We start from the raw sequence: 12,417 nt of genomic DNA on the forward strand, positions 1-12,417 counted from the left end.
GCAAAGCCCTTTCCAAGTTACACAGAATTCTACTCATGCAAGTAAGAGCCAATGTTCTTAATTCAGAATGTTATTTTAAAGTATGCCCTCTGGGGCTGGAAAGGTGGCTCAGCAATTAAGAATACCTAAGCAATAGTAGAGGACTTGGGTTTGATTCCCAGTACCCACACCGTGCCATACAACCATTATAAATCCAGTTCCAGGAGATCCAACAGTCACACATGTGGATCCAAAAGGCATACATGCATGTAGGCAAAACATTCATACCCATTAAATAAATAGATAGATAGATAAATAAATAAATAAATAAATATTTTTAAAACCCTCATCTTTTACATCTCCCTAACTGAAAGCGTGTAGATAGTTCATATAGAGAGTTTATCAAGGAGTATGTCAGCAGGGAGTGAAGTCGCCAAAGAGGATATGTTCTGTTTTCTCACATGCTAAATGTGAGGTGCTTACAGAAAATCCAGGTAGAGAATTCTTGGAGGAGATTGAAATATGGATGTGGAATTTGACGAAAGACTGAGATGGATCCAGTTATGAACATGTATTCGAGGTCCTTGAAGTTTTAATGATGTGTGGTAAATGGAACGTAACAGGGGTCATGTTAGGAATATCATTTCAGGCAAGGGAGCCTGAGAAGAAAGACTCAAAGCAACAGGGAAAAGACTAAGAGAGACTCTGCCAGAGATACCAAGGAAGGTTGTTTTTTCAAGAAGTCACCTCTGGGTCTCTGTTTAATTACTAAAATCAATTAACAATAGTAAGGGTCTGATTATGAAAGGAAGAGAAGACCTAATATGACATGAAGAAGGACTAACACTGTCTAAAGAAAGGTTAGTGCTCAACTATAGGGAGAGAGAGTTCTTCTTGGGGTCTGTAGTAAAGGCGGATGATTCTAGGCAAGGTTTTCAAGAAGATGCAAGCACTGGCTCTAGAAATGCAAGTAGATAAACATAAACCTTCTCTAATTCTTCTGGTGAACACTCTCCCACACCCAGTGTTGACAGGCAATACTGAATTATGGTATTTTATATGCAAATAACTCAGAGAGAAATTACGTACAGCGTCAAGATGATTTGGCCTGAGACAAGTGCCACTCCTATTAATAATATCAGATTAGGTTTTGGACACTGTTACTAGCACTAGGGACTTGAATTCTTTGGGCCATGATCATGACATCATGATCTATTCCACAATGGGTGTCTCCAAAACTGAAGCCCCACTTTAATAAACCGAACATAGTAGCTGCTGGAGGCAGACTGTCCTCAGAAAAACCATCAAAAGGCAGAGAACAGGAGAGAATATTAAGGACAGACACTGTGTCCTGAACTCAGTATGATCAGAGGGTTTCAAATGGTGCCTTGGATTATCAGTGGAGTTTTTTAGAGGACATATTTTATTTTAAATATACTGTTCAGGTGCACTCTTTATTCGTAACACAATTCCATAAGCGTAAGAGAGGAAAGCAGGAAGTGTGTTCACTTCCAGGTCCTGCCAGAACTGGCGATAACCTAGTGACTCGCTCTGTCGGAATTGGAATTCTCCAGCTAGACTCCGCCTTCTGTTCCTATCTTCTCCTTCCACCTTTAGGAACCTTAGTCTCCCCACCCAGACATGACAAGAAAGAGGTTGAATAAGAAAATTCTAAAGTGCGTGTCATCATGTTTTATTAAGGAGTGCTGAGAAATTCTAAGGCACAAGGAATAAAACTTCTGAGTTAATTTTGGTCCCTGTCATCACCTTGGCTGCTGAGAGACCTGCACACTTAGGGGAAACACGTTCACATCCAGAAATTAATGGACTCAGAGGAGGCACAGGATGACCTAACTTGGGTAGGATTAGGACTTAAGGCAAGATCACTTGATTGGACCCTTGGGGTAAGACAAACGAGGAAGCATGCAAGCCAACTTTTGAGTTTTTGGTAATGTTTGGTTTCTTGCCTAAGGGACACATAATGCACAGCCTTTGTTTTGTGATAGATCTTGCATTCAGCCATTCCCATCACCTTTCCACACATAAACATAAGCCACAGACTGTTAATAAAATTCTCTAAAATTGATTATCCCCAAGTCAGACTATGTCTAGATTTTAGTAGCTCTGTTCTTAGAACTTCTTTCTACTTTACTGCTCTTTTGTATTGCGCATATTTAATCTTATAGAATATTATTATTATATTTATGAGCAGCGATATGGCTCAGCAGGTAAGTTGCTTGATGCCAAGCCTGACAGACTGAATCAATCCCCGCTCTCCCAGTCGAAGGAGAGGTCATATTACTTTGACCCCCTGCGTACATATACATGAGACATACAAACAAGCTCAGAGACAGAGATAGACAACAGAAACAAACACAGACACACACACAGAGACACACAAAAACAAATGTACGCATAGACACACATACAAACATGACGTGCACAAACACACACATATACACAAATAAATAAATACTCTCATTTATTGAGAACAATAATGCACATTGTCAATGGCATGAAGAGACTATTATTAATACTGGATTATGCACAGAATTATTGAAGCTACTGAGAGAATTTTAGTAATCTACGCATTGGGCTAATCTTTAAGCTAGATTAGTTCGTGATAACAAACATAATTAATAAAAAAGCCAGTTGAAAGTCATTCAAAAAAGTACAATTCAGGTATTTTTTTTTCTTGGTGTATTTTGGGGAAATTCATCAAACACTATCTCTATAAGCTTTAGCCAGTTGTAGGCCTGTGCATGAGTCCTGTGTCTTCCAGGTGTGCAGTGTTTTGCTGTCAAGCTATCGTGTGAATGTACTTCACAATTATAGACCTATTTCGTTGCTGGTGCTTAACCCAACAAGTAACATCCTTCACTGTTCGCTGATTACCTCAAGGTGATGACACAATGACAGGTGATGGGGGAGAATACCTGAGGCCCGAGGATCTCAAAGAGCTGGGAGATGACTCACTGCCTGGCAGTCAGTTCCTGGACGGCATGAACTACCTTCGGTACAGCCTGGAGGGAGGACGATCTGACAGGTATTTGCCAAACTTATGTAAAATGTCAGGCACAAGCACGCACAACACATTTTCTAAAACATTTTTTTTCCTCTCTTTTTCTTTCAGTTTTTAGAGATAAGGTCTCAGTGTGTAGCCCAGGATGGCATGGAGCTTTCTCAGATGAGTCTCCAACTCCCGATCCTCCTGTCTTAGCCTTCCAAGTGTCAGGCTTACATTATTGGCTTGCACCACTAGGCCTGCCATACCACATATTCTTAGGGTCATAAAAGAAATGGAGACACAGTTACAGAACACTTGAGCAGCTCACCGTGCTTGTCAGTTATCATGTTGTCTCATTCACTTCAGGTAGTGGCCATTTCAGAAGGCAGGAAACTAGTTCAGAGACATCAGATAGTACAACGTGATCAAATGGCTACTACAAAGCAAAGCAAAGATGAAGAGCAGCCCCCCCCTCCACCCCACCTTTCAAAGTGATGTATTTCATCAGCTGCCACTGTTTTCGCTATTCAGACTTTAAGGACAGCTTTTCGTGGCAGATATGGTTAGCATCCGGAGACCTCTGATTCTAACTTAACTATCGGGGGTGTCATTTCTGCATGAACAAAAAAATACGTCATGAAGAATAACGAAAAACAAGTGCAAAAGAAAACTGCTCTGGAGGGAACCTTTTCCTTAAAAAGAAAAGGACAGGATCTTAGATGATCTGAGCCCTTGATGTCACTCTATAGACAGATCTGAGCAGCCCTGCTAATGTTCTGAATTGCGTCATTCACGGTTATCTGGATTCTTACCAACTAGTACACTTACTAACTAGTGCTTGCTACGCTCAACAGCAAGATGAATAAGAGCATTGTGGGGGCCTCTTCAGAAGTATGGCTGCTAATCTGGGTCACACGTGTGTGTGTTCATGTTGCCGTAATGTCTTTCCCATCAACAGCCACACGATCATAGTACAAGGCTGATTCTTTTGTCAGCTACTTTATGAATTTTCCACATATCTACTGTTTAAGGAAGAGTCATCAAGTCTACATAATTAAATCTACGAAGGCAACCTATTTTGGGGCTTTTTTATTTTCCTGGAGCACCAGAATCCCCTCTCTCATTTTGTCCCTTTTCTTTTTCCCTTTTCCTTACTTTCTTTTTTCTTTCTGTTTTTTCACTGTGCACGTTCACTCTTGAGCTGGGAGGTACCAACACGACTAAAATATATTCACTAAATTCATAGCCCAAGAGAGGCCCAAGAGAGGCCCTGAAAGGCCGGGTTGGGGGGGAGCGCAGCGTGTGCTCAGCAGGATGGAAGCTCAAACTTTGTGACAGGCACAGGTGGATGGCTGAGCACGGGGGGCTGGGGAAGGCATAAGACAACGAAGCCTTAACAGAGGGTGAGCAAAGGCTCATGTTAGCGGTGGGACACTGTGGTGCCGGGGCCGACCAGGACTGTGACGGGAAGAAGAGAACATCTGCATTTTTACAGAAATCTGTCCTCCGTGATAGAGACCATCACTCTAGTAGAGAGCGACCGATGGGCTAGACAACTTAGCTCCAACACACTGTTTTCTGGGTGGTTATGACAACATTAAATTCTAACCCTGGCCCAGTGGCGCGGAGAAACTTCAGCAGTGACAATTTGGGGATATGGGTAGTGAAATTTGTTGGTGAGTCTTACGGGGCAGTTGAAGGAGGGCTGTGGCTCTTTGGATTAGAGAGAGGGTCAGGGTCAGGGTAAGAAAGGAGGAGCCCTTGGGAGGTGTGGGGAAGAGCAGAGAGAACCATATTCCATATATTAGGTTTTTGTCCACAGAGAGATTGGGATTTATAAAGATTTTTAAAAGGCTATGTTTCAACATAAATTATCTATAGCTTTCTGTGACTTTACAATAATTTTTGAATAGCCTGATTAAACCCAGCCAAAGAACAAACCATTTTCTTCAGTTTCTAATTGTTAAAAAAAAATGCCTGTTTCACTTATATTTTCTTTTTTCAATCGAAAGTTGAAAATTATAACGTACTTTCTGTAGCGTGGTGGGTGGGTGGCTTGAGGCTTATCAGCATACAAAGACAGAGGCCTGAAACAGACGCCGCGTGCCCTGTTCTTAGATTCCCACGTGAATTTCTCGACCACCACATGTGTATAAAAGCCCCAAAATAGAGCTACAGGCATCATCTCATTTTCATGTTTTATGAATTACTATTTCTGTTTTTTGCTTGAGCAGTCCGGTGTGTCACCTTTTTGGTAACCCATTCTCCTTTTTCGTTGTTTCTTTGTTTGGTCTGCTTTCAATAGTACCCTTCCCAGGTAGGTATTACACGGCATGACACCATAGCCTTCCTGGACACATTCGCATTATCCTGCTCACTGCTCACTGCTCGCTGTTGTGTGTGTGTGTGTGTGTGTGTGTGTGTGTGTGTGTGTGTGCTGACGAGCCGCTTATATTGTAGAATTATGGAATTTCCCTCAAGTTAGGTTTCCCCTCTTTGTGCTTAATTCAGTAACTGCTAGAGCAAGAAGAGATACCTGGTCCTGGAATGACAGTGCCACAAGAGCCAGGCCTGACTCTGACTCTTACAGTGCCATACTGTGGCCGACAACACAGAAGCATGGCTTTCCCATAACAAACTCAACAGCCTACCTATGTGCACTTGGAGAAAATTGAAAAAAACAAACAAACCCATAATGGTGCCTAAAATAAACATAGATATAGCTGGATAAAAAACACATACAATTCAATGCATAGTGAATAAAAACACAACCAAATTTTATCAGTTGGATTTTAATATTATTATTATTATTAATTGCTTACAAGTTTAAAATATTGTCCAAATTCAAATACGAAAGCTCCAAGTAACAACAAACCACAGAAGCTTCTTCAACACACTGAAAATTTTGTACATTTACTTGTTCACTGGGGCTTCAGACTCCATGTGTTGAATGTCTAATAAGTATTATGGTTTACAAAGTTAGTAATTGTTACATTTATTCAAATCCATAAGGCATTTGTATGACAAAAGGAAAGTGTGAATTGAGTCATTCTTTGTAGCTGCGAGTCCTCCAACTGAGCAAGTAAATTTAAATTTCTTTGGATATGTTATTCTCAATGTATTAACTGAACAGGAGATTTCCCTGACGTAATTTCTTTTTGACAGCAATTCTAATGTCACATGTGTAAGCTTGTCTGTAATGTTTCCCACCAAATGTGAGCAATTTATGATTCCTGTTAGGTGCTGAGGATTGGCAGAGATTAACAAAATTACCAGCATCTCTCTCTACCTCTTTGAAACCAAAACTGGCTGAGAGACAGACCCAGGACTCAGGAAGATAAAAATCACAAACTCGCCTTCATTCCTGGCGAGCTCAAAACTGGGGGTGTAGCATTACGTGTAGAGCCTGAGAGTTCCTCGATCCCACACCTTCGGGCAGACCTGTCCACCCAGTTATTGTCACTGCAGTGGACATCGAGACCCAGCACCTTCTATCACAGCTTAGGGATAAGTAAAATACTGATGCTTTGTCCCAAAGTTTTATGTGGAATCCCTCTACTTATGGCTGTTTATTCCTGAAGTATAAATTTTCATTTTAGATCTGTGTTTCTTCCCTATTTAGGGTGTGTTAAAAGGTCAATTTCACCTACCAAGTGAGCTGGCCTTTTGAGTCAAGTGTTCTTACGTGGTTCATTTCTTTTGTACTATTAATTCACACACAACTAGCACCTTATTGTGTGAGGTTATAGTCTGAATGTTTAAATTATAAAACTATGGTTAGAGATTCGCTAACTAATAAATCTGAGACCAATAGAAGACACTACTCAGTGGCCAAAGAAAATGATTGAGCCTACAGTCTCTGTCTCAAGAGGTGGACTCTCTGCCTTTGGCCAAAGTCAAAACAAAATAAGGAAGAGAATTTAAGCACTACTGATGTACTGTCGCTGACTTAAAACACACTGGAGTCTTTGCTGTCATTATGTTTTAAAGCAAAGAAAGGCAACTCTTCATTTTGTCAGTGGAAATACTCTTGCTAAATTAAAAGGTTCTTACCCTGATTGTTGAATCTCTGCCTCAGCCTAAATTCACGATCTCAGCAAAACCCCACCAAAAGCCAACTCCACAGCTACAAGACCAGCCATGATCTTAGCTGCTTCTTCCTGCTAGAACTCAAACCTCTGCTGATTAATTTCCAAGACATCCTGTGTCAAGACCCTCAGTCTACCCCAAAGGCCTGTAGATAGCTGAACTCAACTTATATTTTTATTTCATTTCATTACAAGCATACTAGACTTATGTAGGAGAGAGCTCAAGCAATCAATAATCAGTTTCTTCGATTCATATCGCTCTCTAAATTATGTGGTTCTGAAAACCTACTGATGAAACATGGGAAAATGTTACTACAAATAATCTTTGATATGATAATGTCTTCAAATAGCCGCAGCTGTCCTTTGACACTTCCTATCCCTCAGAGCACGAGGCTTACAAAATTTGATGCACTGGCAAGAGCAATCTGTATGTTAATTTTCCATTTAATTAATTTAATGCTAGTTTTCCATTCAGTCCATAATTCTACAACGCTTCATTGACCAATATCTACTAGGTGAAAGGAAACTATAGTTTGCTTCTGTGATTTTATAAAAGCTTGCTTATCCCTGTTTTATCCATTTGTGCATTTTGGCTAATAGCTTAGATGCAGTATGTTAATTTCTGGACTATGCAAAAAAGCTATATATGATACGCTATTTAAAATATCAATCTATAAGCTAAGCATGGTGACTCAGACCTGTAATCCCAACACTTGGGAGACTGAGACAGGACAACAAGCGTTCAAGGCCAGCCTGAGCCCAGGGTCAGTAGTGAGTTCCAAGCCAGCTGAGGTGATACAGTAAGACTCTGTCTCGGGAAAACAGAAAGAATTACACCAACAGAATGTCATTTGATTATGTAGATTGATTAGAAGGAATGAGTTATCCAAAGGACTTTTTTTTTCATTGTTGTTCTTTGCATTTGAGTCTATAATTTGGAATAACAAAATTCAGATTTATCAAAAATGTAAAGCACTGACTAGCAAGGTCCTGGTTGCATTTGAAGCCCAACATCACTTTCGGTCAGCGTCTGTTGACAATTTGTCCTTGTGTTGATGTGTGTCTGTTCTGGGCTGGTGCTGAGTCCCTCCTGCTCTTGCCTCTCATCCTCATGGCAACCAGCACTCCTCGGGGCTTCCTGCACTCCACACAGGGCATGCAAAGGGGACACTGCTGTCCTCTGAAATAACAACACTGTTGCGCTCACCAGAGATAAACAAGAGGAACTCTTCTTCCACAGGAAGCACGCATCTGGCCACTGTTCATTTCACTCTGTACCTTCCAGGGGAGGACACTGACATTGAGTCATTCACAGTGTGTAGAGGAAGAGAAAGAGAAAGAGGCACAGGATGAGAATAGAAACTAAAGGGCAAAATACGAAACCTGCTTTTTCGTTTTGCTTTTGCTCTCTGGGCACCGCCTGCCTTCCACGAACTATTTTCCTATCAGTGCAGGAAGGTTGTTTCACACATGCTTAACAACTGTTGCCTGTGTAAATTTCTTCTACTGGCAAAATAAATGACAGTTGCTGGTTTCAAACATTTCTGGAAAGAAGACGAATCAGATTAGGTGTATCAAATTTAACTTGTGGATTCCCTTGTGCCCTTGCCATTCAGTGTTAAGCCCAGTCTGAGGGTGTGTTTTAGCGGCTGGGCAGAAACCTGGGTAGGGCCACTGTGAGAGCTGTGTCCCCTGGAAGTTGCACTGTTAGCTAATAGCACGCTTTTTTCATTCTCCTGCTCGGCTCATTTCATCTTCCCAACCCTCCACCGCTGTTGGTATATGATCATGACCTCCTGCCAACCTACCAGCCTCCGATCCTTCAGTTCCGACAGGTCTCACACTCTGAGCCATGCATCGTACCTGAGGGACAGTGCCATGATTGACGACACGGTTGTGATTCCCGGCCACCAGGTACATGACTTTCTGCCTTCATGTTGGCTCTCTGGACAGCTTTTTCCTATGTCCTGATACCACAAATATCCTGAGCAGACTGGTTGGGGGTGGGAGTCAAGAAGGGGAGAGCAAAAAGAACAACAACAAAAACCTAAATTTATTCTTAACTGAAAAATAAAAAAAAAAAGAAGAAAAAAACTAAAATGAGAGCTTTGAGGGTGTCCTAGGACATGACAAATGTGACTAGATTTTTCGCTGAGCATTATTTCCCCTGAAATAATATAGTGTTTCTTTTTTAAGCTATATTGAGTTCTTTGGAGATTTTATATAAAGATTTGTGTTCTGTAAATAGTATTTCCATTATGAGAAAAAATATGAAGCAGGACATGTTTATAAGATGAATGGCACCTTGTAAAATACATTTTGTTGCAATGTTTAAGATACCTATGAGGAAGGCTTAACGTTTACTCTGGAAAATTTTAATTTTAGGTATAATTTTATTACTCTTAATGGATTGGACATAGGGAAATAAACAAACAATGGCTCTCTACAAAGTATGCTGCTATCATAGTATAATTTAAAAGGGAATGAATGTAAGAGATTTGTTTCAGATGATTTAATCATGTTTTTTTTTTTAAATGAAAGATTTCTCTAAATCATAGCACCTTTTGTCTTGTGCTTTTTCAGGATTCCTTGTATTTTACTTGAATTTTGAAGCATCGTTTTTCATCAGATCCACTGTTCTTTGTGTGTAGGTGTCAGCTCTAGCCAAGGAGGCAGAAAGGAATTCTTATCGTCTGAGCTGGGGCACTGAGAACTTAGACAACGTGGCTCTTTCTTCCAGTCCTATTCATTCAGGGTGAGTGAATCAATATTATGTATCCGGATCAAGAGGTAAAAAGAGATGTGAAAAGTCACAGTTTTGTCCAGTTGCTTTAGTGGATGGTTAGCTTACAGAGGAGGTGACCTTTGTTTCAACTTCTGAATAACATTGCTTTTTCCAACATGGTTCCAGCTATGCCAATGAGACAGCAAAATGGGGTTGAATTCTCAGTATAGAAAAACTACTGTTTTAAAGTAATGGGTAGCAACAGTTTGCTAACTGACTAGAATATGCTGGTCACCTCCTTACTTTTCAGGTGCAGTCCTTAAAGCCAACTGTTAAAAAGAGTCTGGGCTAGCTGCTTATTTGAGAGTTTCAATCTGCTAAGATTTACTGACTGGCCTTTGAAATAAATGCCTTTCCTCACAAGTCTATGCACTTAAAATAATGGTTATGAAAGTCCGAATCATACACAAACACAGATGGATGTGTACACTCAAGAAGGGACATGAAAAAGAAAGGTTCACAGCCAACTTGTCATCTCCCCTGTCCTTTCACCGTCCTTCATAGAGCGCATTCAACATTGCTTATCATTCCTTAAAGGTTAAAGCCAGACTTTGAACAGTTCTTCCCAGCATTCCCAAACTTTTACTTGGGATGAAAGATCTTAAATAAGTACAGTACCCATTTCTTCAAGAATTTTAAATATAATACTTTCTAAATTGTTTTTGCCCTCATGTTTTAGTAATATTATGGCAATATGATTGTATATAAATCCTCATATGTTTCTCTTTAAGTGAAATTTCTACCCCTATTTTACTTTAAAAATGGAATAATTTGGTTTAAATTATTATCCCAAACTCCTTATGTATAATCCCTGTAACTGCTTTGAGCAATGGGCCCTTTCTTGTTTTCAGTATTTTTAAATAGCCTCCTTCCAGGAAAGTAGTCCATGACCCTGTAAACATTTTGGACTTTTTAGAATACAAAATTAGACAGATATTGAAAATAAACACCCTATTTTCCTTGTTAAATAATTATAGCTAGTTCTTGGTCAACCAAGATTTGTTCACAAGAATTAAAAAGATTAAGCTCCATTCAAATGTAATTATTTTAAGTTTAAAATGAAGTCATTAAAATCTGTATTATAAATTGGTCAAAAAAAAACATTGCCTTCTGCTACTGAGGTCCCACATGTGATGAGTAAGAGAAAAGATGACTGGATGACTGAAGATGATAGATGAGAATCCAGACTCCACACCACAAAAGAAGACATTATTTTAGGTAAAAATGTAACTAGCTGCCAATAGCTGATTTTTTTAATGTTCCCATAGGTTTGGTTTGGAAATTAATTATTACTCTTAAAAAGGGAATCCTTAAACTTTAGTGTATACCAATAACCAATCTATTTTACCAAACTAAATTACACCCATGACTTATAATGATTAGTTGATGGATACTTCATTGTAGTTGACTACTGGTAATGAACCATCAGCATCCAACAATTAGACATTGCTTAGTTGATATATGCATCTTAACTGGAGAAATGGGCCAGTGGTTAAGAGCACTGTTTTCTCTTCCAGAAGACCTGGTTCAATTCCCAGCACCCATGGCAGCTCACAAGCATCTGTAACTCCAGGGGACCTGAGACCCTTTCACAGACATACCTGCAGGCAAAACACCAATTCACATAAAATGAAAATCAACCGTTAGAGACAATGATGTGCAAGCCACATGCCAGTCCACTTAGAACAAAATCACTGTTGTCAGGCTCCTGGCATTGGTGTCTCTATGAGTCCAGGTTACTGAAACTGTTAGTCAGAAAAACACTGCTCAGTCATGGAAAGTAGTTAGCATATGCCCGGTTCTCTGGAATGTTCTTTATTTCTTCTACCTACCCACTTGTGCCTTAACTCTTCACACATGCAGCAGGCTCTCCAGAGCCCTAAACACTGTTTCAGCTGTTAAGGAAAGTAGATGAGGAGAATCTAGCACTGTCCATTCAAGGGACACTTCTTGGTAGTGTTCACCTAGAAGTGAACAAGCTCAAAAGACCACATGGCAGAAAGGAATCTGGTGGTTAAGACTGTGCCTTGGCATCAGACTGATCTGAATTCAGTCGCTGATACTGACTCTCTATATGTGGCAGTGGGCACATCATGAAAAAGGAAATCTCTGCCCTCCATTTACTTATCTCCAAACTGAGTGTTATAAATTTATTCCACTGGGGAGTTTTAAAGAGTAAATGCTTTTAACGACATTAGGTCTTACCCAGAAACAGTAAGCACGCAACAGAATATAGTTTTTACTATTTCTGCATTCTCCCTAGATGCATTCCACGTTTCTCACAAGCTCCAAATCAGTTAAATAAATCTGCCTGAATCTTCCGAACGTCGACTTAACTGTATTCAGTCCACGATGGGAACACAGGCTCGATTCTACCAGTTAGCATCATCTATTGGTGTCTTTACTGTAGTGGGTGAGCAGATAGGATGCTACCTATTTGCTACTAATTTTTCTTCTACTCTAAGAAGAAGAAAAACTACCCTTGAAAACTCAAGAATTCCAGAAGCTGTGATGGTTGAGGGTGCCATTCACATTAATGTGTATGAGTAACATTCGTT

At 40.0% G+C, this 12,417-nt stretch overlaps 1 protein-coding gene across 50 annotated transcripts in view; it reads left to right on the forward strand.

The window, feature by feature from the left end:
* The window catches only part of Ank2 (ankyrin 2), a 559,246-nt gene that overhangs the window by 497,029 nt on the left and 49,800 nt on the right, over window positions 1–12,417 (forward strand). For 33 of the 50 annotated variants that reach the window (XM_060392726.1, XM_060392734.1, XM_060392725.1 and 30 more), the window contains 3 exons: window positions 2,881–3,025; window positions 8,886–8,988; window positions 9,726–9,829. In XM_060392726.1, coding sequence (XP_060248709.1) covers window positions 2,881–3,025; window positions 8,886–8,988; window positions 9,726–9,829 — 352 coding nt within the window. Of the gene's footprint in view, window positions 1–2,880; window positions 3,026–5,291; window positions 5,304–8,885; window positions 8,989–9,725; window positions 9,830–12,417 lie in introns of all 50 variants that reach the window. The other 17 variants (XM_060392739.1, XM_060392755.1, XM_060392764.1 and 14 more) reach the window with 2 other exon arrangements.

The sequence above is a fragment of the Meriones unguiculatus genome, chromosome 10 (genome assembly GCF_030254825.1).
Source record: "Meriones unguiculatus strain TT.TT164.6M chromosome 10, Bangor_MerUng_6.1, whole genome shotgun sequence".
NCBI lineage: Eukaryota > Metazoa > Chordata > Mammalia > Rodentia > Muridae > Meriones > Meriones unguiculatus.